The 27,653-nt window shown below is 38.4% G+C and overlaps 1 protein-coding gene across 1 annotated transcript in view; it reads left to right on the top strand.

The window, feature by feature from the left end:
* The window catches only part of htr1d (5-hydroxytryptamine (serotonin) receptor 1D, G protein-coupled), a 19,605-nt gene extending 6,438 nt beyond the window's left edge, over positions 1–13,167 (top strand). The window contains exon 2 of the mRNA XM_034859041.1: positions 11,053–13,167. Coding sequence (XP_034714932.1) covers positions 11,908–13,059 — 1,152 coding nt within the window. The 5' untranslated portion in view covers positions 11,053–11,907 and the 3' untranslated portion in view covers positions 13,060–13,167. The remainder of the gene's footprint in view (positions 1–11,052) is intronic.
* Positions 13,168–27,653: the final 14,486 nt, after the last annotated feature.

Genomic DNA, 27,653 nt, shown 5'->3' with positions numbered 1-27,653 from the left:
ATGTATGTATATATATGTATATATATATATATAGATATATGTTGGAATCTTTGAAAGTGACAATGGCACTGCTGGATCTTTACACATTTGCAAACCCAGTCTCTAAATCATGACATGCTTCATTTTGCATTGCTTCACTTCTTTAATCAAATCCTCTTTTCAGGAATGCTTAATGCGGCTATGTTTTCTCTTTAAACTAGAATTAAAGCAGTATCAGTGGTAATCCCATCGGATTTACAGACAGCAGGATTATTCACATGGGATTGGACTCCGCGTGAGAAAGCAGTCTTTCACTCTCTAAATAACGTCCTCTGTCTCTTCATCATCATTTCCAGCATTATTGTTGCAGCACAGGGGACAATCCGCCACAATGTATTGTCTCAGGGAAATTTTATTCATGCTTTGTTGTTATTCTGCATGATTTTAACCTCAGGGACCTTTGAGTTTTCCTCGTATTTGATCTAATTTTTGTTGCATTCCTCAATTCATTTTTTTTCTAGTTATTCCTCTTCCTCTCCTTATCTTCCAGTCCTGTGTTTTTTTTTCATGGCTGGATCCCTCCACCTCTCAGTCATTCTACCTGTATAATTAGCGATGAATCCTAAGACTTGGCTTCTTGGACTGAAGTTGTAATTATAGATTTAGTCAAGTTTTCATTTACCGTGAAAATATCAGTAGGGGTGATACCGGAATCCATACAAGCTTGTACTCCTCACAGCACTCAGGCCATTAACGGTCAATGTTTCAAGATTGACTACTTGTTGAAGATGAAGTTTCCATCACTTGAAGCCAGTTGAGGGAGGTTGAATGTCGGAGAAGTAGAACATACCACAAGGCAGAAAAATACAGAAAAATATCATATTTGTTCTGTAGCACTTGCCCGGATTTGCACAATTTCACTGTTTTTCCTTCAGCCATGATACAGCATCTGCTACTAAAACAACTTTGGATTTATTTTTATAAGAAAATACTCAGTATGAAGCTTTATCATGTAGTACTAATAGCACTAATAGTTATTATGCTATCCTTCAAATTATGTTTTGGCTGCCACAGAAAATAAAGAACATTGTGTTTGTGTGGGATAATGCATATTCTTTTGCTGTAAAACTATAATAGTATAATATAAGCAGAATTAGGTTTAACAAAGATGGAACAGGATCTAAAACGAAGGGCCTCATGCAGGATGTGGCCCATTTATGCAATTTAAGAGAATTAGGCATTCCCCAATTTTCTTGTACTTATCCAGTATCCAGTATCATCCTATGATGCACCATCAGTGCAACATCACCTGCTTAAGGCTATATCATCCGTCTTATATCTCTTTGACTATGTGATGACGCCTCTCTTATTAGTCATGGACTGCTTATTATTCTGTTTATATTCTCTTTATATCTGTCACAGTATGCAGCTCTGCTCTGATGTCCCATCATTGACAGCTGTAGTGTTGTTTCAGGTACCTTTCACATGACTACTGACTGCTAAATCTGTTTTGGTTTGTTGATTTCTAAAATCTGGACTTGAAGCTGTGTGATGTGAAATTTATACGTTTACTCTTTGGTAATATTTTTATGAATGAAGCTTGCCCGCACACAAAGCAGACAGCTCCTTATGAGGTAATTCCAGGGGCGCCAATAATGAAGTGTGACAAACGTGCAAATTATAAACCAGTTTGAGCTTTAGAACAAAATAGGTACTGTACGTCATGTATAATGAATCTGCAATAAGGTTGCAATGATTTATGATGTTCATAAGTGTGTAGCTGTGTTTTAAGAACACAGTATTGAGCTGAGCCAATATGGGAAGAGTTTATTATCATCAGAGAATTTTTTTTAAATCCTTAGAACTCTGCTCCTTTCTCTTTTGTGAAACACATTAGCATATACTGTAGCACAAAGGTTTTAAAAGTCTAAAGTTATGTTTTTGACAATCTTCTCAACACAAAGTTGAAAGTGCCCCTCTGACATTTTTTTAAAGTAGTTTACTGTGTTAATTGACAGGCCCTTCTTTTTATCAGAAACTCTACTCTAATTTGGTTCAAACCTTTTTCTAAATTCAGAGTCAAGATCTCAAAGTTTCTGTTCTTTACTTATAAATTGGCAATTTCTCTGAGGATCTGCAATCCTATATGGATCCATCCTGCTTAATTGGCAATAAAATCAATTTACCATCTCCATGAAAGCAACAGCTGTCTGACCATCTTGCAGAAATATTCAAAACTGGTAAAACCGAGAAAGGAAAGACTTTCTTGTGCATCTGTGTAAGTATTTTTTGGGGAATGTGATTACTTACTGGAATTTAAACAACTACAGTTCAATTTGAACTCCTCCTATTACATAGTCTTGTGGCCCTGTCTGGTAAAGATGTGCTGAGTCAAAACTATACTTCAACCGTTTTTATTTCAGTTTATATTGTGCTCACAGGGTGATTTTTTCCAGCATGGTATTGGTTGGTTTCTGGTTCTCACAATAATGCCATAATGTGCTGAGCTCTCAGAAAAACTCTTTACATCTAATATTTTTTTAATGAAACAGTACATTAGCCATTGATCCATCGGCCACCAGTCAAACTAGTTTATCGAGACAAGTACACCACACATCTGGGCTGGCTTTAGTATTGAACTCTGGTTGTTTTAATTTCTTCCTTGAGATATTCACTTTACTCTCTATTTACATGTTGACGTTCCCTTACATTGTTCCCATGGCATCCACAGAGACAATGGCTATGGTGAACTGTGATGGTAACTCTGTTTAAGATCATTTAAACTATATTTAGGCTATGGGACTAATTACCTGAATAGTTTGAAGAAGAAAAAAACATTAGGACAGAGAAAGAATCAGACACATAGAGACAGAGAGAGATAAACAGGGACAGACAGAGACCGCATGAGTGGGCAAGCATATTTTATGTAATGTAATTATGTGTGTGTCATTCTCTGGCTCAGCAGTGATGCTCACGAAACAACAATTTCACACTTGAGTCAGTAACACTTTATCATAAGGATACAAATCATATACTTATATTTATGACTCATGATGACTTAATGCAGACTGTAGCATGACATCCTGTTGCTCACCATTAAACACATTTTCAAGTAACTATAACTGTAAGTGATAAATTCACACTTAATAGATAATCTTTCAAGTAATGTTAATTCACAGTAATGATATGTGACATTAGCTGACGATTCAGTTCAGTTAAGACCGTTGAAATTGTGTATTTTTAGGCCTCTGATTTCAACGTTTAATTTTTAATTGATAATCATATAAACAGGATTAATACGGGGAGCTCTGGCACAACCACGTTTGCAACAACTTATTTTAATATGAGTTACCAATCATTTTTAATGCAAGTCACTTCCATTTTGTGTTCTTTTGCAGTAGCACTGTTTGAAAATGCGAGTTTGTGGAAAACATTGTGTAATCATAAACACTTTTGCAGAAATGGATTCCTGAAGAGTACAGATGATTTTAAAATATTCTTGTGCATGTTTTACTTTGTAAATGCAGCCTGTGTTCCACTCCAAATAAATCGCTGCTTTAAGGGTTGAATATAAGGTCAGTTATAGGTAAGCTTTGGTATAAGGTTAATGGATTTAAATCGGTGTAAGAAGAAAACTGGTTTGCTGAGGCGGGACTTTGCGGAGCTTTTTAGAGGCAATTCGGCCCCTGTTCGTAACCATTGTCTGTGGAGATGACACTAGGGGATGGACAGTTTACAGGGGCAATTTGTTTTGTGAAAGTTGAGTTTTTATTGTATTTGTGGTCACAGTGGGTGGAAATTGGGTTATTTTAGGTGGGAAATGGCAAAATGTTTCATTGTATTGGAGCAATTTCGCGCATATTTATCACATTATTTGCAAAAACAGTGCAAGGATTGGAAAAGAATTTACAAAAATAATTGGGTGGGCAGCTTTAATTACTCCTGTGATCACATGTTTCAGGAGAGACAACCTCAAATGTGTTTTTGTTTTTTTAAATACATAGTTAGTACTAAGAGTGTTTGGATCGCAAGCTCTTTTATATTACCCCATATTTGAACCAGATACTCATTTGTCCTGTCTGTTTCTCCCTCTCCTCCTAACACACACACACACACACACACACACACACACACACACACACACACACACAAACACAACAAGCCACTTTCTGACCAGTTCTACTAACTACTCTCCCCCAAAACTGGCAATCGAGCACAGCAACAGACTTTATAGCGTTAAAATCAGAAAACAAATACACCATAAAAAGGTATAAACTAAAGCTAATGTATATAGCCCATGTCATAACTTAGTGTCCTAAAGAGAAAACCGGTATCTTTCTTTCCCCCGCCTCTGCCACCACTTGATGTTTTGATGGACAAGTATTGTGATATTTAACCAAATGATCCTCTTATGAGCCTCTTATTTACGAGACTGATCTAAGAAAACACAAGCTTACAGGGGCCCGGGCAGGCGCTAGCTGGCTGTCATATCACTTTAAGAAAGCTTCTTAACTCCGAAAACCTTTTTTTTGCAATGCTGCCTAAATTTAAATTCTAAACAGTCCCTTTCTCACCTAAAACCTTCTCAGAAGTGAACTTAGTGATGAATAAGATGGCGGAAATTGTTTAATTGGTCCCTTTTGTTGGTCTGTCTGTACCGGAAACTTGACTCTCGTTAACCTAGGTTCCTATGCGGAAACGGGAACAGCAAAAATACCCTGCCCTAAACAAGGAGGTAAGCCAACCGCCACAAAGCGTAGCTCTTATGGCGCCATTACCTTATATCTCACGTAATGGCTCCCTAGCAGGCGTTTTCGTAAACATAGGCTAATCATTGTGTCATAACCAAGTGACTTACTGTCACATAGTCGACAAATCATCATTGTCAGGAGAAGCACGCAGACAGTTTTGACTTACATTAGCTGTTAAGGTTTAATTACTAATGTTAATTAGCATTTTAGTTAACAATAATTAGCCTGTGCCTATGTTTTGTTCTTAAATTCCTACACTCTCCGTCTCTGCTGATTGGGAATGATTGAGATTTCTTTTGGCACAGCTACCAGAAGACTTACAACTTTCAGACATGTTGCTCACGTCACATCTATGTCGTCAAGCTCAGTTGGAGGCTTTGCAGTAATTCCCAGCACTCACTGGAAGAGTGACGTTAAAATCCTTCACTGGTCTCTGTCCAGAGCAATGGGATCTGTTGGTACATTTCTTTAAGGAGGAGCTGAAAAAATTACAGGAACTGCAGTTAGAGGGACTTAAAAATCCCCAAATTGGTCCAGTCGGAACACGAGAAAAAAAGGGTTCTAGGAATGTTAAGTTCTAGGATCTGCAAAAATCCCTCAGGTCGGAAAGCAACTATACACACACACTTACTCAGCCGGCTGTGAAAGATAATCTCTGCATCAGCTCATATCATCCAGGCCCACTTTCAATGAAGAGCCTCTCAGGTGTCCTAAATTTGCACTGGACCTTTTCCACTTTCTAAAGGTCATGAACACACTGTAAGGAGGGTATTACTGTGGAGTTGTGTAAAGTACACCACTTTGGAAGGCTTTCTCTGCAGTAGGAGGCTTTGATGTGTCGACAAAGTTTACTCTAGGCTGAAGAGATGATAAGAGGTGCATTTTAAACAGTTTTAACATGCTGCTGTGTAACCTGTTAATGAAATGGCAAGCTTTTATTACAGTAACAGAAAATCATAATAGCCATGCTATGAGGCCAAATTATTCAATTTTTAACAATCTGTTCCATTCTATTGGTTTATAGAGGAGCTGAGATGATCCTTCTTACCCGTCATAATAAATCCTAAGGTTTGTACCCGGAGGTTTGAGCAGGCCGCCAGCACGGTCGGACTGAAGTAACTTGAGATACTGCATGTCCACTCTGCAGTTCATTTAGCAAGCAAAGGAATCGGTCACCAAAAATCAACATGAACCTGTGAAACACCTTCAGTGTCCTCCAATGCCAGCTCCCATGACAAAGGAATTGTGTGGTATTTTTTCTAAGCTTACATATATGTGTTTGTACCGTGGGTGGATTGTTAGAGGATGGTGCATGTATATGATATTGTACATTTGCATGCTTGTGCACACGTGCAGCCAACAAAGCTTGAGAAACACCTACACCACGCTCCCAGGCATCTTCAAACAACAGAGATAAGATAAACCCCGGAGCCCCCGAATTAAATAATGCCATTTAATTAGCTTTTCCCTCAATTGCAGCACGACATGCCAGCATGTTGGAATTCATACATGCCAGTCATTCACTAAACATGTTTTTATTATTATTCATAGCATATTAGTAATGTTTGTTTGATTGTATTGGCAGTGACTCCATCTCTCCATGGTCTGTTTTGATTATTTTTGACTTTAACCTTAGGCTGCCCTTTAATGAATATTACTTCTGAAGTCATGCTGACTGTTGAAACATTCCTACTTATCTATATTTTATAGTTACATCTTCCCACTCACAATGCAGTTCAGCTGTGTTTAATTCAGTATCTGCATGGTGCTAAGCATACTGCATTGTGAAATGTATTTCTGTTGTTAATTCAAACAACAGCATCCTGGATGGCAAACTGATTGTAATGTTAAGCAAAATGAGCCAAAGTCGTTGGCAGTGTATGCTTTGCTACAGGACAGTTAAAAGGTAGTTTACCTACTCAATTGAACAATGATTATTGTTTGACGCCAAGACGTTTGTTCACAATTAAGTGTTCATGCTGTTAACTGCATTTGAATCAATATAGCATATACAATTAATTATTGAGCTTTTGATCATAATGGCACTATAATAAAAAAATAATGCTATGTAAATCTTTGTATTAAAATTAATCCTTACTTTCCTAAAGATGATACTTTCAGTTAGACATTTTATATTTGCATTGTTACTACAAAATGTACCGTGCATTACTATCTTACCTTTGACTGATGTTTCGTGAATAGCATCTTTTTTGAAGAATAACCATAAATAACAATATCATTGATAATGTGATATGTACTTATCCCAACATTGAAAGTACGTTATTAGTCCTGAGTAGTGTTGGCAGGTATTTCTCCTTAAGGCTGCATACAGCCCTAACACTGTTATAGGCACCCTGTATGTAGCCTGAGAGCTGAAATCCAGGGAAATTAAAGTTTGCAAAGCCTGTCGCAACAATGATGGAAATGTCGTCCTGGTTTGAAGCTGATCTGATTACAAAAGAATTCCTTGTAAAGCTCCAATAGTCTGCTCCCATGTTCATCTAAGAATTCTTCCATATCATCAAACCCCCTTCACCCACCCACCCACGCCCCCACACACACAACATCATTGCTCACCGACTGTTAAGTGCACGCTTGAGTAAACATTAGCTGACAGCGGAGGTAGCAATGGCTCTATCTTGTCCACGCTAAATCAATTATCTCCACTGGGGCCATGCGGTGTTTGCAGTCCTGCAGGGTTCAGAGGGTATGCCTGTTTAACCCAGACCAACAAACAGGCTGCCACACAAGCTGAAGCATCTGCTTGGATCTGGCCCAAGCCTAAAGGGAATGAACCAGATTTGTAGTTAATGGGTGTGTGATGCAATGAGGCCAACTGGGCAAGGCGGTGGGTATTGTCCACGGCTCCAGTTCTGCTCTTTGTCAGATCCACCTGAACAAACTTGTAATTTTTTGTGCTTGTTTTTAGTATGATTTTACTTTTGCATTACCCACTTTTTCCTTGGTTTAAGAAAAATAAATGCCCACTTCACCTCATTGAGCTGAGAAATGCCTCCCTGTGGTAGGTCTTCAATTTCAAAGCCAGATGTTGAAGCTAATATATTTCATAAAAACAACACAGCCAGATTTAGGCAAGGCCTGTTCTTGATTGAGAATCTTTTTCCTCTCATCCATTCATTAGGACACTCATTACCTCACTGTGCTGTAAACCAGACCCTTGGAAGATAAGCCTTGTCCCTGACTTGTTTGATGTGTAAACAGATAAGTTATTCAGCCATCTATCATGTGTGTGTGTGTGTGTCTAAAATATACTAAAAAGAGACAAGTGAATGAATAAGTTGATGCTGTCCATGAAAATTTTCTTACTAAGCTTGGTGTGTTCAATATGACAACACTATAACTGAGTGTTATTACTAAACACTGTGCGCCTATCAATCTCTTTTTTACTGGTGCAATGAAGCATGACTGTCATGTTGTCATGCTGTCTAATGGTTCAACCATCACTAGTTACAGCTGTCTCAAACACATCTGTACATCATATTCTTTACACATGACGTTATGTTTACTCGTAACAGGGAGCACTATACAGCCTGTGAAAACAGTTGTATTATGTCTTCTGTAGTTCGGGGGGGGCTTAAGTCTGAGGAAAGAAACCATGATGCCGTCGTTGTGATGTCATCAGGGTTTTCTCCCTTTTGTCTTCAAATTTGTAAATGCCAAGGACAGGTTGTTGACAACACCTTTTTTTAATGTGTTTCTCCCAATCTACCCCGTATTTATTAAAGTGCAACACAAAATTGCTGATGTACTACTTTAATTTTGTCTGAAATAATTTACTGTTATTTACTATATCGTAATTGGATTATTTTACAGTAGGTTAATGTCTTTGATTACAAAAAGTAATATGCGGAGCCTGGGAGGTATCATGAAGAAGAATAAACTCATTTATCAGGCACTTATTGGTATTTAGGATTTATTTATTTTATTTATTTAACCAGGAAAAAAAACTCACTGAAAGTAAAAATCTACTGGCCAAGAGAGGTGACAGTACAGTCACACAGAGTACACAAAAACATAAAACAACTAAAGTAGAATATATTTCCCAAAGTCAACAACAATCATAAATGACTTGGATCCTCAGCCTGATCATAAATGGGGCTCAATAATAATTAAATACAAATAAATTGTAAATACAATTGTTTCAAAGGCATTAGACCTTTTTATTGGGCACATATGTAGTGCAGGACTAAAGTGCATGGTTTAGGAAACAGCAATGGCTACTCAGACACTGTAGGACAGTATACCAACCAGTCCACCATAACAATAAAGAGCTACTCCTGTTTTGCAGTATTATTCAATTTCATGAATGCTGCCCTGCAGATCAGCATTGTGTGTGTGTGTGGATGTTAAGTATGTCTTTGCCTGGGTGGGTACCATCACTTCTCTGTGCCCATTTATGTGCTGCTAAACAGTACATTTGTGTGTTTGATGGATGGCAGCCTGTAGTCAACCTCCCTCACAGCCATTTAAATGTCATAGTGCTGGACAAAGCAGAGGCAAAAAATATGCTGATTTTGGTTTATAAAAATCTTCACACTCATCTGAGAGTCTGTAAATGAATGCCCTAACCAGACAAGGTTGCTCTCATCTACTATTTAATATGCTTATTTATTGTCAGAGACAAAGCACAATAATCCCCCTCAAGAGCCCAGCTGCCAATCAACACTTAGTTAATGGAGGTGATTTGCAGAGTTGTACGAGTCTCGACACTCTAATGTGCCGACAGAAGGAAAAACCCAAATTTTGTAATTACTGTGGCAAACACTGTTGCTTGTTTTTTTTCTGCATCTTTGTTACTTGATATTTGAACATCACTTCAAAGCCTGCTGAAGTGTGAAATACAAAATAGTCTTGAGAAAATAATGAACTATACAAACCTTATTCCTATAAAGAAACTTATATATTTCTCTCTGTAATCCATTGCTATGTTAATAAAAATCCATCTAACACACCTCAGTCACTTTGGCTTTTACAGTGCACATGTGCATAACTTTTAGGAAACAAAATACGTTTTAGTTAAGCATTCATGTTTTATTTGTCATTACGTTGATTGAAGTCTCTGCAGTATTTTTCACTGTCAGTTGTGTTACAGTGACAAGTGAATTATAAGTGGTTAGCCTCCGAGCTGCCACTCTTAAAGCCAACCTAACATAGATACAGTAGATAAAAGCTGGAGGGAGGGAATGCCTTCTGTAGTGATTCCCATTGGGTCACAATACCACATTTCCACATCTCAGTTCTTATCATTTTCATTGTACTTAAAAGTAAGTCAGCGTGCCATTTGCATGCTTGCCATGATCATTTTCTGTTGCCTGGAGGCAACATGGTCACTGTCTCTTTGTAATTCTGAGCACCATTAATGAGCTTTGCATGCTTTAGATAAAATAATAAATTGGATATTTTTTTTTCTTCTTTTTTTCGATTTTCTTAAAAAAAAAATATATATATATATATACATATCTCTATCTCTATCTCTCTCTCTCTCTCTCTCTCTATATATATATATATATATATATATATATATATATATATATATATATATATATATATATATATATATATATATATATATATATATATATATATATATATATATATATATAATTTAATAGTATTAAATATATTTGCAGTCAATCCAAATGAAATCCTGAGAGAATCAGACAGAAGGAAAAGAAGAGAGGACATTGTTTAAAGACAGGAAATGACATATCAGGGATGTTATAATTACATGGTCAAGGTCTCAAACCACTGCAATTAGGATGCCCCATATCCACGCCACAACACTACGAACTATTTAATTAGGGCAAACAGATGCTATGGCAGAAAATATTCATTTATACCACAACAATCTGAAATGATAATAGTATTAACTGATTTTATGTTGAGAACATACATTGAATACCTTTGGATAGTGTGCTGTTGTGTTAGTTCAGAGAATAGCAAAGCAAACCGGTTATAGCGGACGGGGGGGGGCGGGGGGGCAGTGTTTTACACTTACCTCGCATGGAGATTTTAATGTCAGTCTTGCAACAAATGTAATAAATCAATACAGTGGCTGAAGGTGTGTGGGTGTTAAGACTGTGTGTCAAGGCATAGTGCTCCATTATACGTGTGTGCAGGTTGAGGTTGAGTTTACAGATTGTGCATGTGCATTTTTTTTTGCCCCTTACAGTATGTGTGGGATTTGTCATGTAGGTGGTTTGTATGTGTATGCACATGTTTACTACGCGGGAGGGGATGATGGTGAAGTGGAATGTATCTAATCTTTCCTATATCTCTCCCTCTCACTTGTCTCACCTAGGATGAACATGCTGCAGAGGAAGCTTCACGACAAAACCTTAGCTCGATGGATGAGAAGCTTACACACAAGCACGTATCCCTGGGAATCTGAAAAAAACCTTTGCTGATCACCACATTACATTTGAGCAAACATCTGTACAACTGCTAAAATCTATGAATATTCATATTGAACAATTATACATAGGAGAAGTAGATTGTTTTCCTCATCTGCATTATGTAACTGTAAAGTTCTGGCTTTCCAATATCATCAAAGACACGAGACACAGCCAAGTTTCAGTACAAACCGCAATTTAGAAGGCTTCACGTGGACTTGACAACCGATAAGAGAGAGATAACAAGCAAACATTTTGTATCTGTCATCTTACATGCAGCTCCACGCTTAGCTTTATTGAAAAGGAGGAGCCCATTAAAGCAATTGATAGATAGGAAGGTTTGGTCTGAAAGTGTTGGTGCCGGCTGGCTGCTGGTTGGAGATGAGATAAGAGTCTTGGGAAGAGGGAAAAGGAGTGCCTGTCTGACAGGAGCTGAATACAAATTAGGAGTCTTCTCTCCTGCAGCTACACCAGTGAGACAAATTAATATTGGAGAGAAGAAATGGACAAATTAACTGACTTCAATTACAGGAGCATTAGTTGTGGAAGGAATGAGATGTTTGCTGAGGGGGAATATAAAATCACATTGCAGTATAAGGAATATTGCAATGTGAAATGAGGATAAAACAGTTCTGCATTTTCCACAGCAAAAACCAACAGTGGCATGCCCTGTGTACTACCTTCTCTAGTGCCATGCCTAAACTAAGGTGATGAGGCTGGCTTAAACCTTGGAGACAAGGAGGTTTAAAAGTTGCAGAGGCGAGATGGAGCTGGATAATAGTTCACTGGATTACTTTACCAGCAACTTTACAGAGATTCCTGACACTACAACAACTCCACCCTGGAGCAAGGCCACGCTACTCGGCCTCCAGATCTCCCTGTCTGCACTGTTAGCTGTCGTCACCCTGGCTACCGTGCTCTCAAACGCCTTTGTCATCGCCACCATCTTTTTAACCAGGAAGCTCCACACACCTGCCAACTTCCTGATTGGCTCCCTCGCCGTCACAGACCTGCTTGTGTCTATTTTAGTCATGCCAATCAGCATTGTCTACACTGTCAGCAAGACCTGGTCCCTGGGGCAGATTGTCTGTGACATCTGGCTGTCGTCCGATATCACCTTCTGCACGGCCTCCATCTTGCACCTGTGTGTGATCGCGTTGGACCGCTACTGGGCCATCACAGACGCCCTGGAGTACTCGAAACGCCGCACCATGCGTCGGGCAATGATCATGGTTGGGGTGGTGTGGGTGATCTCCATATCGATTTCCATGCCTCCACTTTTCTGGCGGCAAGCCAAAGCCCATGAGGAGCTGACGGAGTGCATGGTCAATACAGATCAGATCTCTTACACCCTATACTCCACCTTCGGCGCCTTTTACATCCCCACAGTGCTGCTCATCATCCTCTATGGACGGATCTATGTAGCCGCCCGCTCCCGTATTTTCAAGACGCCGTCTTCTTCAGGGAAACGTTTCACCACAGCACAGCTCATCCAGACCTCTGCAGGCTCCTCTCTCTGTTCTCTTAATTCTGCCTCAAACCAGGAAGCACACCTACACTCTGGCAATGTGGGAGGTGGGGGAGGAGGTGGATCACCTTTATTCATGAATAGCGTTAAAGTGAAGCTGGCAGACAGTGTGCTGGAGAGGAAACGTCTGTGTGCGGCTCGGGAGAGGAAAGCGACCAAGACACTGGGCATCATCCTGGGCGCTTTCATTATCTGTTGGCTCCCATTTTTTGTGGGCACGCTCGTCATGGCCATATGTAAAGAGTGCTGGTTTGATCCAATGCTTTTTGATATATTTACCTGGCTGGGATACCTGAACTCCCTGATCAATCCTGTTATCTACACCGTATTCAATGATGAGTTCAAACAGGCTTTCCAAAAACTCATCAAATTCAGAAGATGCTTTTGAAAAAAAATGTATTCATTAAAATCTTTGGGAAAACATGGAGTGAGAAAGACGAAGAGAAAACAAGATAATGATGATAATGGAAGTACTGTACACTTAAATCCATTTAAATCCATGCTCTTTAGATACCTACAGAATTCATAGCATCATAGCAATCATGCATGCTAAAAAAAAGACAAAGAAGAATTGTGGAACTCATCCATAAAAAAGATTATGAAAGAGGATTTGAAGTCTATTTCATGTCACTGGGGCACTGCTGTTATTTAAAAAGAAGAAGAAGCAGAGATTAAAAACAAGGATTGTTTTAACTGTACAGAAATATCAACTCAGAGAGACTGGATTTCACCCAGCGGAAATGAAAAGCCATGAAATATATGTTGTCTTTTAATCTCTGTGTGATTCTGTATACTGCTTCTCCCCTATATAATGTTTCTGCTGTACATAAAGTACTTCGAAAAACTGCAGAACTCTAGAGATTCAGTAAAACGGTTGTCATATATGCAATCATATTTGAAAGTGGTGTTTCATTGTCTGTGTGTGTGTGTGTTTTTGCATGAGTGTGTCTAAAGGTTATTTTACTGTAATACATGCGAGTTTAAAGAGTGGAGGATTGTCAAGTGTTCTACGTTTATACTGTACATGCTATTCTTCAGCGAGCCTCGTCCCGTTGTTCCAGAGAATTTGACGTTTTAACTCTGACTCAGAATTTTAAGTAACCAATACCACAGCAACAAATAAACCCTTGATGTTGTAAATGATGTGCTCATGCTAAAAAGATTAGGTAAGAGCAAATGATCATACTCCCGCCTACTGAGGGCAAATTGAGACTCATTTATTTATATAGTACCTTCCATACAGAGTGTAGCTCTAAGTGCTTTACAACAAAGTGAGAAACCATGAAACAAACAAAAAATGCAAATTATGACAAGTGCAGACACAAACAATCAAATGAGCAACACACAACAGAAGCAGCAAATACCAAAACCCGGTCTGCAATAGAATATGTAAAATATAAACTTAAGACAAAGGAAAGAACAACAAAAAATGTAAACAAAGATAATAAAACAAAGAGTAATGTAAATGTTTTTCAGTTATGTAAAAGAGTGTCATTGGCAGATGCTACGTACTTGCAGGGAAGCTGATTTAATGGGAAATATGTGAACTGAATTGCTACTACATTTGCTGCATTTAGGAATTCATTTATGAAGTAGTCAAAAGATATCTTTTTGACAACTCTGATTTTCATAAATAATGCACACACAATATGTTAATGTCAACATTTGGAACAACAGGAGACAAAATGGTGGAAGTTGAATACCCATCATGTTTGTCCAGTAGATTGTTTTCAAAAAGGACCACTGGAGTGGTCACAGTTCATTGTGTGCCTGCTATCTGGCAGGCATCAGTTCAAGAGGCTGGTGGCGAGCTACTCATATGAGTCAATACCTTGAACAGTCTTTGTCCATTCCAAGAGATACAGAAATAATGATACTACATGATGGCAAATGATGAACCAGTGGACTGGACAGTCTTTGAGATAGTCAGTGCACGATCACACTAATTTTACTTCACGAGAAATACAAGCAATCGCAACATCTTGGGTTTAAATCATGCTGCATGCGTCTCTCTCTACTGTGAATGATCAAATAAAGGCTAAAATGCCAAAAAAGATGTACGAAAAGGAGCCAAAAATAGTTCTGTCTCTACGGATCAGTGTAGATAGGAGATGGTTTTAGCTAATGTTAGGCTGCCTTGAGCAGGGAAACCAAAAGGTCAGGATGCTCTTAACCTCATGAAATGGGGGCGGTCACTTCTTTCTCATTATTCACTAAAAAAATGAGTCCCCTGAGTCAGGCCGAAGGGTAATAAGGTGCCACTCCAATATATGCAGTACGTCACATTAATTAGCCAGGTATTGGCTCAACAGACATATCAACTCAGTACTGTATCAGCTGTTAAAAAAAATCCCATTGGATTGGTTTCTATGCTGGTATTTAAGAATTAATTGTGCACCTCAGTCAGACCTCATCTCTGTGAGTTGGAAAAATGTTCACTAATGTGAAAGTATGTCAAAATGACAGTAGGGCTGGCACCTTGCAAAAAAAAAAGACGATTCTCTCACACATAGTAGGCATTTAGTTGTCTATAACCTGACTATGTCTTTAACACAATTTAAATATATCAACACCATGTGAAAGACCCTATCAAATACTCCTTTCTGTAGTCTGAGGACAAAGAGTTGCAGTAGGTTATTAAGAGAGGAGACGGCAAATAAATAATGCAGTGGTTCGCAATGAGTTTACAATTTGATGACAAGCACATATGCAATTTGAAAAGCTTCTTTCCACCAACCCACCATAGAATGTGGTTTGTCCATGCATCTATAACACACGCATATTTATTGTGGTCTACATGCTTCCCATGTCTACACATCCGCAAACACTCGTATAAACACCTTTGCCAACTCAACATACATGATTAAACACAGAAGCCACATGAATAATTTACATTTCATGTATTGTGCAAGACAGTTTATTCAAATTCTGTCAAACGTACTGTTAAAGGCAGAAAAAACATGGAGTGGCAATGAAATGGGAATTAATGAATTAAGTTAAACAACTTTGATACTACTGCAAAATAAATCTTCTTTCATCCAGAAACAGTGACATGTTTAACTCCAGGGAGACAAAGAACAAGACTTACTGAAGGATAAATAAACCACCCTCGCAACATACACTCTGTAGTAATCAATTGAGTTAGTTAAATTCATATCCCAAAACTCACAAGGAAGCTGTGATATGCTAAAACAGATCAACTAAGTTAATACCAAGATCAACCGTGGTCACCTGTGTGTGCTCATACCTTTTTTGTGTGCAATGTTTAAAATACACATGAAAAGTAATGCTGATAGATGGTTTCACAGATGACTTTGTTCTTTTTTTGTTAAATACACAACCAGCAGTTTTTCCAACACAAGCGTAGCATTCATGTTTCGTGTATGAAGCAGAACAGCAGGGATCCATGAAAACATTTGTTGAAAAGATGGATGAAATTCAGACACATTAGAGTAGACCTCTGTATATGGCACAAGGTTAGGGGGAGGTTGTCATTTCATCATCTACAACATGAACATGTGATGAAAAGTACACTGCAACCTCATCACTACTGTAGGCTTACCAGCAACCTTTAAACCAGCAATGCAACTTACATCCCGACTGAGGCTAAGCAGGATGGTGAGGCAGGATAAGAAAGAGTTAAGATCAGGGTGTACGGGGGAAAACATTGAGTATTTGTCAAATTTGACAAGAAACCACAAATTGGATCTTGAAGGTTAACCAAGCAAGAAGAGCTTCGTTGGCAGGCCAAAGGATTAAAACCTTGTAACAAACATTTGTACAGGCAGCAGTCAAAAATCGGTATACCTCTCTCCAGTTCTCTTCGAGCACTGCAGAACTCAGTCTCATCAGTTTTCACCGTAAGATATCGTCGGTTGTTTGGATGTCTAAAAAACATCCACCAAGAATCAAATAAACCCAGAAGCAGGAAGCACGCATGTAGTTTAGATATTTGTGACACACAACAGCCAAACATTTAGATTTAAATTGAGTACTGTATTGGGTTTGAGGCTCTGAATAGTTTGAGGTTAATTCAAACGCCTGCTGAAGATTTGGGTTGACACCTAATGATGCCCCAAAACCCAAGCAATGACTTTGCTGTCAATTCAAAGTTTTACAAAAAGCATTCATTGTTTGCATGGCATTGTTACACAGAAGCAATATACATCGTGCTATAAGGCTTCTTAGCTCTTCTATCTCACACTTTCAAAGCTAAACTTTCCAGGCTTATTTACAATCCATTTGGTCCCATTATTCTTTGAAATGGGTTCTTAAAAGCTTCATATCTTTGAGCAAATATTCAGCAAGCACTCCCCAAGTGCACAGAGAGTTCTTTATTTCTCCTCCTTCAACTAGATCTGTGATGCAGCATTTAAATCTTGTCTTATGTACTTTCCACAGGGAGAAGTCTCATAATGATGTTTAAAAATCTTTAAAGGTCCCATGACATGAAAATTTCACTTTAAGGTTTTTTATCATTAATATGCGTTCCCCCAGCCTGCCTATGGTCCCCAAGTGGCTAGAAATGGTGATAGGTGTTTGAGAAAATGAACGCTCAGATGGGCCGATCTGGAATCTTGCCCCTTATGACTCAAAAAGCCGAAGACTCAGAAATGGCACATACTAAGGTAAGCTCATTGTGGGACTGGCTCTAGTGGCTGTAATTCTGCACCAAGGCTGAATTTTGGGAAAGAGACTTCAGATATGTTATGAGGGGACCACTAAGGTCTGTACAAAAGCATCCTTAGAGCACCATGTTATGGGACCTTCAAAGCAAGAGCAGAAGAGAAAGAACACCAGAGTGCCATAGATAACGTTGAAATACATTTAAAAAAGAATCCGTGTGAAGAGAAGAATTTAAAAAGTCCACAGCCAATCAATCTACTATCCTTCAGTTAAAATCTCATTTTCAAAAATAAATGACTCATGAAAGTAGTATCAGATAATATTTCTTTGTTTTGTTTTGTCATCCTACGTGAATGCATCTTTTTCTGGATTAGTCTCATTTTGTTTGTGCAATTTGTTGCAAATGATTTACACAATATACAGAGCTCCAACACAACTGATCTGCCCCAAAACTAAAGCTGCATTCAAGTTGTGCTGTGTAATGTCAGTCTTGCAGGTTTACAGTGATGTGACATAATAAGCCTTTGCTCTTCTTTGGGCTACTGTGAGGTGCTGGACAGGAAAAGGTCAGTATTTTAAAGGTGACTTAGGGTCCCTGTAACATTTTGGTCACTGGGGCTTTCAGCAATTAGCAAACACATGACATGTAAAGCCGTTCAAAAAAGATGACAGGCAGTTACTACAGGAGCAGATTAACCTTAAACCCCTTTTTGTAAGTATGCCTGACTGTTTACTCGGAAAGGGCAGGTGGGGGATTGGTTTTGCAAAGGAGTGATGTCACCTACCATAAGAACAGAAAAGATTCTATAACTGAATATACCTTTGCACATGCATGCACACTTTGCATGCACTGACAGGAACAGACAAGTTGTATGCACATGTCACAGACACAAAGACAGACTGATGCACAAACATGAGCAAGGGGCTGCCATGACAACTCTTGCTGCTCACAACAATGTTAATCATGCTGAGGAACTATTGGCAGAGAAAACGGGCAAGGTTTTAAAGTAAGGGGAGAAAAAAGAGAAAAGGGGAGGGGAGGAATGACACACACACACACACACACACACACAGCCCAAAGGTTGACTGTACTAGTCAGTGATCTATCTCTATGCAGATTAACCAGTTGAACCCAAAAGGAACGAGGCATGGCAATCATCTAGTGAAGTTTTTTTGTTGTTAAAATAATTTCAAGCAATGAAACAATTAACTAATCTTCTGATTCTCTTTATATATTATTTGTGAACTCTTTTATTTTTCTGGAGAGGATGTGCAATGAATCCACTGGAAAATGCTGACCTCCAGGTAGGTGCCTTATATAAATAGTCACACTAAAACATCCACACACTTCACACACCCTGAACACCCTGGAATGCAACCCAACACAAACATAGCTGCTGTATTGTTTGTTGTTCTGTAATAAACTACTAGGATTTGTGAGGAGGAGACACCAGCCATGTAATCCCTCTCTTATAAAAACAAAAGATGCTCTTATATGTGGAAAAGAAATAATTAATTATTCAGAGACCATTTTAATTGTATACAGATTATTGCATCAAAAGATCTCTGTACAACAACAGCATGATATTAATATAAAAAAATATAAATCTCATACTAAAACTTGGCAACATTTTTTACGATTATCGTATTTAATTCCTTCAGAATCCCCGTTTAATAGGGGTATATTATTGAAAATAATATATTAGAACAATAGTCATTTGGTTAGCTTTGGCTTTAAACTTGGTCCCCTACTATGTGTAATATGATCTACCAACACAATTGAAGAAACCTTATTTGGAGTTTGTGGAAAACGTGTTTTATGGCATTCCTATGAATGAATGTCCTTTATTTATGTCTATCTTTTTTTATGGACACTTACAACAGCTGCCTCGGTTGCAGCTCACATTCAGTTGGAACAGGACTTACGCCGTCAGTGGTGGACTGCAACTGCTCAGCTGAGCAGACAACCCTACGCTGTCCAGTGAAGGCGCCAGTAAATATAAAATAGTTGTTGCTCATCCAGGAATATAAAATAGCTTAGACCTATACTACAGCAGTTATATCATTTTAATCTCACAACAAGGAGGGGTTTGTTAACTTTTCTATTTTCAAAGTATTGAAAAAAAAAGTATGTTTGCTATCTGACGACATTAATCACACCTTTTATCTTTGTATGTTTAAAACAAGACTCTTAGTTTGCATCCATGCTAGGAGCTCTGTAGCGTGTACTTAGTTTGAAGTATTCAGAAGAACTACATTCAAAGATGGCACCCCATTTGTTTTCTGCCTGTGCACCCTCCACAGTCAACTCTTAGGACAAAAACACACACACACACACACACACACACACTCAAAAAGAAAACACGGGCAGTCGGAGCAATAATACATTGCCTAAAGGGTACCAGAAATCTTCCAAGAAATACTCTCTGCCTAACTTTGTCAGAAATATCATTTCCTCACAATGGCTGCAAAGTAGCATTGAGACTAATTAGTGTGTAATGGCAAAAGGAAAAGTCAGATTTTTGGCACATTTTGAAATATCCCGTTAATGGCCAATTATGTGATCAGTATCTGGCAGAAAACATATTTTATATTTCTGAATATTTGCTAAGAGCTGAGAAGCAATGGTCCCCAAATAATGTAGATATAATTTAGAACGTTTTAAGCATGAATTAACCAATTTAGCAATCTACAATGCCCACATGCTCAACAAGGTACTATCATGTAATTACCCATTCAGAAAGCTTACAGACAGATAATAGATGCGTGAAAATGCTTCAACATTATTTTACTGTGTTATCTTAAAAACTACCAATACACATCATCATCTTGTCTATATATCTGAGTCCTGATGTCAAATTTCACCCGCAGGGTAATTTTGAACTTCACGTCTGGCTGTGGAGCCTCTCCAGACATTAAGCTGTATTTCTCCTTTGTGGCGTTTGAGTACATTTATAGGTCAACTTTGATGATATCTGATTTGAGACACAACCAGAGCCTTTTATCGATGTGGAAAAGATGGCCTTTCTGTCAACCTCTGTCTCGGTCTCAAGCCGCCTGTATTCCCCAGATTAGTCCGGGCAGCTGACTTATTTTCTGACCTGAGTAACTCACCAGCAGAATAGAGCTGAGCTGAGAGAGAATGCAAAGGATAGAGTGAAGAGGAGACATGATAAAGAAATGTGAATAGGACTGAGATAGAAAAGACGGAGTCCAAGATTGAGTACAGAGGGGTCATGTCAGCCAGTGACTGACAGAGACAGAGCGTTATTTCATTTCAGAAGCTTTTTGTGAGGACTTTATCTCTCATGAAATGTGGTGTATGAACCCATGGTGAAATTTTGTTAAAAGCTACCATCATTATCCACTCCTTTCACTACTCACAGGAGGCACTTTTTTAACAAGATGAATAATTAATGCTGCTGTGGACTTTTAGTTTTAGAAAAAAAATCCACCTTACAGTCAGAAGCAACTCTTATATTTCTGCTTTCTGTCTTTGGCAACATAACCACAACACATCAGCACAACAGACACACAAGCTGTCTCTATTGAAGTGATTGGGCAGAGGACTGTTTAGTTTGGTGCTGTATTAAATGTCGGCTGTATAAATAGGTGTCTTTATGTGTGTGGTTTACATGGAAATTGGGTAAAACTAGCTGTCACTCTTCATTTAGGTGTGTTGCCATTAAAAGGTTCATGTTTCAATCTTTTAAGAGTTGAACCATGAAACAAGTTAAAGAACGGTTGGTTTTTACTGTAGCACTTGTTGGATGGTCAAACATCTGTCAAAAAACAAAAGTTTGAAAATGAAAAATTCAAATATTGTCACTTCTGGCTCCAAAAAAACAAGATGGTGATGGCCAAAATGCCAAACTTGCAAATTACAAATGCTAGTCCAAAAATCAATGGGTGATGTCATACTTTGTACAGTCTATTGGTGCTGCATTATCCGCTACCAGCATAGGCGGCTGGCAATTGTGGTTAATGTAGAGAATTGCATTGGGGTTTATGTAGACGCCAGGTTTTAACAGAAAAAAATAAGGAGTAGAACAAGAAAGTCAATATTTATGTATGTTTATTTATGTTACGTGTCTTTTGTGAGTCTGGCAATGTTAATGGAGCGCAATGCTAAGTCATGGGGTTCTTTTTAAAGAACTTGTTTTTGTCTTCACATCTGAAGAGACAACAATGTCCTTTCATGAGATTTGATGAAACGTCTACCAGATAAAGCGGTAAAAAACATGTATTGACTGTTGCGTTCTCAGAGCACACATAAAACGAGCCAGTGTTTCCTCCCATTATTGTTAGACCAAATTTCGGTCGTTAAACTGGCGACAACAAACATGCGTGGGTGTTAAACACTTAACTGCCTGTGGGGTGTCAACCAATCAATCACAGCAACTGTTGGTGAAAGCACTATATTTTTACAAAGCAAAAGAGGTTTTTATACGACACCAATATTCCATTGTAATCTGAGTTTATGCATTATTGTATTTAAACAAACTCAGAATAAATCAACGTAGAAATGCATCTTAGCAATGTATAAAGCTGATTAATTTTCTTCCTCTATTGACTCCGAGCCATTCCCTCTTTCAGCCTTTCCTTTTTCTCTCCCTCCTTCGTTTACCATACTGACAAATGCGGATGTGACAATCCTTTTCAATCCTTTTTTTCTTCGTTTTTGTGATAGAGAAAGGGAGGTAAAGACAAAAAAGAAGAGTCTGTGGTCAGACCCCGGGGACTCGACTACATTATTGACATGTCCCCCACACTGTTAGAAGAGCCTTCAGATTTCTAAAAGAGTGATCCTTTCTTTAGCTGCAGCAGGAACATAACCTTAGGGGTAAACAATGGCTACCTCAGCGTGTCTCCTTCACTGCAATCCAAGACTGACAAACCAGTGTTAGAACAAACGTCTCAGTGAGATGGCAGCTGAAGCTGCAGAGTGTCAAGGCCTTCCAGGAGAAATAGCCAGTTAAGAAGACATACCATAAAATGGGCCTACTCTGTGAGGTAACTTACAGAGCAGAGGGTTTACCCTGACCCTGTACATTCTGCACTGTACAGTAATTGGGGCTCAAAGGTATTATGCTGTGTTTGAGAGGATGTTTGTGGGTGTGTGTGCTGGTCAGTGTCTGTTTGTGCCGTCCTGCATTAGCACATATGCTATAATTACAACAAAACTACTTCATTTATTTTGGGGTGTAAACTCTTCAAGGCTAGATTTTCAGAGGTTAGCATTTAAATATTGCTTAAATAAAAATTTAACCAAAAGATTTTGAAATGCCAACAGTATGGCTCAACCTTACACAAAAGTAAGTTGTTTCAAGCTTTACATTTTTTGAAACTTTGACTTTAGCAGCATCGGCTTGAGGTGAGATCCACTATATATAATTATATATAGATAATATATAATTTATATATTATATATATATATATATATATATATATATATATATATATATATATATATATATATATATATATATATATATATATATATATATATATATAATTTATATATTATATAATAAGGGTTAAAGTGTCTGACTTTGAGCTGTTGAGTTCAATGACTATTTTACAGCTGCTTTGTGCGGAGCTTAGGCGATTGTGATTGGTTTAAAGAAATGCTGAATGTTTCTTCAATTGTGTTGAATGTTTGTTACGCTCATTCCGCTTGTCATTTCAAGGCTAGGAATCCACCAATCAGATTGCTTAATGAGTTCAACTGCCCACCCTTCCAATTCAACATGCCAAATCTGCCAAAATTGACTGTCTGACTGCTGGAAATCTGGTTGTTGTGTCAGTGCCTTATGAGAACATTTACCATTGAGAACATGTCCATTTGATATGAAGCGGGGCAGGAAAACTCGTTAGATTAGCATCAAAACCGGAAACAAGGCGAAAACAGCTAGCCTGGCTCTGTACGAAGGCAACACAAGAAGACAAGCAGCACCTCTAAAGCTCTAAGCTTTAACTCTCAAAATTTTCCACAAATTGTCAAACAATTAATTTCCAACGTAATGCAGAGCACAAGTAGCCCTATTTATTGCCAAACAATATAACTGCAACAAAAAGCCTTTGTAGTTGTCACACAACTCTTGTGATAACATGCCAATACACTGTCAAGTTTCAAATGTTTGTGGGCATATTCCCCCTTACATATAACATTTAAAGCCTGTGCACATTTTAAACATTTTACACATTTGTGTATGTGCGCATGCAGGTACTACATGTGTTTGATGATAGTTCCTATCAATGTTTTGTAACCACCTGACAAATCAGAGCTACAGGCTCTTTTTTCATTCCTGTAATCTCTGACATGCCTCCATCTCAAACCGTTACAAACAAAAGGCAAAAATATATCTGTGGTAAAATCTTATTATTACATCACTCCCAGCTCAGGGCTCGGTGGAAAGGTTGAACTCTCAGGTTTCTGGTGAAGAAAGCAACAATGATTCAGCCAGAGAATACCATTTAATTTAACACAGATTCCGAATGGGCCAGATTCACAACTTGATTTGAAACAAATCTGCTACATTACATCAAATATGCAAATCCCAAACCATACCATACTGTAACTTCAGGCAGAGTGAGCGTTAAATGCTCAAGCTGTTTTTATAAAAAGCCTGAGGGCTTTTCTAAAAGCCATACCAGGCTCTTCTGATCTACCAAAATTGTAGAATAGACTCTGAAAGATTTTGTGAACATTTGTGCTCTCAGGTTGATGAAACAATTTAAGTTGAAAGCTGAAGAGCTTGGCTCTCCCAGTAATGAGAAACAAACTATTACTGTTTTTTATTCTCCACCTACATCTAGACTTTTATACAATCGTTATTTGGCAAATGTCTAATATCTGGATGACATTAACTTTAAATGGCTTTTTTCGCGTATTTTGTTGTACTAATTCTGAAAGGTGAGACTTTCTGGCCATTTGACTGAAAAACGATAATATGGTCAATCTTAATGTTAGCGCTTCCATCCTAATTATGCTTTTAAACAAAAATGTAAATCGGGTACATTCACAAAACGACCCTGGGTTGCATTTTGGCAGGAGTTACGCTTTAATGTGCTTAGATGTGCAATCAGATCTTTTCAGGTCAAATGATAGAAAGTGTCTGAATGCAAAACATCTCTATCAAAGGCAGAAATCAGGCTGCAATACAAATGCAAAGGGTAGAGTCGGGGAAGAGCTATCCCGGGAGAACTCTGACACCCCAGGGAAAGAAAAAGAGGTCAAAGCTGGTGCAGCATGAGCTGGAGGTTGCAGAGCATGGGGTGTGATCTAACAGCAAGGTGACTGCAGAAAGTAATCCAAGTCCATCAAAAACGCCGTCAGTTGGGGCAAGGTGAGGGCACCTGGATGCTATCTCTGTATCTCTAAGTTAGAACACTCCATCATGTTACACATGAGCATGTCAACATCCAATAGTTGCTGAATCTGAATGTTACGATGCCAGCAATAGCATGCTGATAATAAAAAAGAATGGCTTAACATTGAGTAATTAGCAAATATTTCAAATTATATTTTGAATTTCATCTGCTGCTTAATTGCATGAGTCAAAGCTCCTGAACAGACGCTTAATGGACCTTGATGTGAGATTGTTTTGTCAAAAGAAGTTGTTAATCATCTATGCATTGTTTGTATAATGTTACAATGTTAATGTTAAGCCTTATTGGGCTGCTAGCAGCCTCATCTCTGACTGGTCAACAATTTCTCTGAAACATCTGTTATTGGGCACAACGTCAAACCCTTTTGACCTAGCTTGCTAAAAAGATCTGACGGGGTGCACCTATTCTGATGTCTGTAGCCAAGCTAAGTGAGGATCTAAGAATATCAAGACTTAGTTTTATTTTTTTTTAATTTACAGCTCATTGTACAATGTGGATTTATTTGGCTTTATCATGGCTTCAGAATGAATCAAGAAGTTTACTAAAAAGACACCTTTCACTGCTGACATTCATCTGTTTTTACACCCTGAATATGTGAATATATGCCTTACTGTGAGAGGTATTCTCTCATGAACTGAACTGTGACAAAAAAATTTGACCAAAGTCGTCCAAATTTCCCCTATTGAAAAACAAATACTTTACCCTCTAAATCAATCTGCCAAGCCACGACTGTTCCCTTTCACAATGAAAGCAGGTAAACAGACAGGCATGCAAGTGTGACCTTGTTTGTGACAGTCAATACACATGTATGTGTTACACTTGGGGACTGTGCACCTGCAACACAGCATAGTGATTACAGTCAACCAAGCCACCTTTCCCTTGTTACCCTCTGGTTCTCTTTTGTTCTCTCCAGCAATCATCTTCCATTACAACAAGCTGTCCATTCATCTCTCCCCTCAACCCCCTATCTCTGTCTCCCTCCTGGAAAAATAAACAAGCTCTTGTTGAGCAGCCCTGCTCATTCGGCCCATTGGCTGGACAGCTTTCTCATAGAACGAGCTGATGTTATGGCAACTCACACTTCACTGACTGTGCTGCACAGCACTGGTGTAAAATAAGTGAAATTGTTGCAGCAAAAGGTTAAAGAATTTAAACCAGGTAATTCTCAAAGAAAGCTAAACCCCCCCTAAAAATAATAAATACTCAGGAAAAGAGAAAAAACATATTTGAAAAAGAAAATTGTTCTCAGTCTGAAGTCGATAAATGGCTCTGGGCAGATTTATGTAGCGGGAACAGTAATAATCGAACGTAGTCAAAATACAAATATTCCATTACATTGCTGATATTCTTTATTACAAGCTGCCTGTGAAATATCAGTTTAATCGTTGCGTTTCTTTGTGAAGAAAGAACATTTTATGATGCCTCACACATAGTCATCCATCCACCCAACCACATGCACGCACACAAAAAAAACAACCTATGTTGTTGCATTCACGGCTGTTGCCAACAGGAAATGAAGGGAGCCATATCACCCAGTAATAACACAATGTTATTTGATAAAGCTCTGGCCATGGATAGAGGGAGAGATGGAAACAATGATTCAGAGAACAGAACACTCTCGCAACCTGATCAATAGACACCAGTGTGCTGCATCAACAACCAGAATAGAAAACAATCCTACTCTGTAGCCCACACATGTGTTCATTGCTCATGTCAATCTGTACTTTGTTTCTCCAATCAGTCATAATGAAGAGTGTGCTCGCTGTAGATGGGAACACGTGTGCCGAAAGGACAGGTATGGTTAAAACTCTTTGGATTAAGTGGGAGTGCATTCATCTTTTAACCTACAGGCAGAGGGTAGTAGGTAGGGTAATCTAATTCAGGTTGCTTTAATGCAAATGAGTAGAACATGGTCATGTGGGTAGTTTGAGTTTTCATCTATGGTTTTCAACTAATTTTTCAGGAAAAAAAAACTGGTCTGGGGTTGTTAAAGTTACATTATTGTTGGATTTTAAATCTCATATGAGAAGATTTCCTAAAAAAACCTCCTTGGCCCAAGTTTATCGTTTTTCCTCATGTACACCTGCCTTTAGGTAAATGAAAACCACTAGGAATCAATCTTATACAAAGTTCAAAAGCATGCAACACTGTCACCACGTGGACAGAGTTACATACTACAACAACAACAAAACAAATATACATGGAGAAGACGAACAGGTACGACCAAGTACACCACAGCCCTACTTCTCATTGATGTGTTCTCCATGCAATAGCTGAGTTAAACTTGAATCCACACTTGAATAAGTCGGGATTTCTGCTTTGCATTGCCATTTTTTTGGACAAATTGGACAATTTGTTTTATTTTGCCTTATTTAAGTTTCTTTTCAGCTACATATAACACTGTTAAATTCACTTGACACCTTCATGGCCCAAACAAGTTCAGCATATAAACTTTAAGTCCATACATCCTTTTGGCCAAAATAGTCCTTTACGTCTTGGAAGTAGCTAATAATAGTCGTCATTTTTATTACAGCCTATATCTAGGACTTGGTGTTACTTAATGTAGCCTTTGTCATGCAAAAAACTCCCATGGGATGAGCAGTTATTTTGCTTCTTTATTGAAATTCTTTCTCCTGGTGTCGGTCGCTGCAAAGTTCCCTTACTCTGTTGAATTCTTACATAGGCTACACTATGTGTTGTTAGGTGTTTTGTAATGAATGCTTGAAACGGGTGGATCACTATATAGCACTCCATGACGCCGATTACATAGCATGACAACCCTGAGTCAGAGCTAGACCCCGGTGAACCCATCACCTACGGTTGTAGCATAAAAGTCAATAGCCGACTTCCTCTTTTGGAGAAACACCACTGCACTCCTGTGGAAGTTACCAAATATTACAACCGGCAAAGGACACACATCTCTCGGTACGGCTGGAGGACGCAGCACGGTACCACCGGCAGCAG

Source organism: Etheostoma cragini, chromosome 20, assembly GCF_013103735.1.
Source record: "Etheostoma cragini isolate CJK2018 chromosome 20, CSU_Ecrag_1.0, whole genome shotgun sequence".
Classification (NCBI taxonomy): domain Eukaryota; kingdom Metazoa; phylum Chordata; class Actinopteri; order Perciformes; family Percidae; genus Etheostoma; species Etheostoma cragini.
Note: the sequence above shows the minus strand (reverse complement) of the source record. Positions and strands in the feature narration are given on the sequence as shown.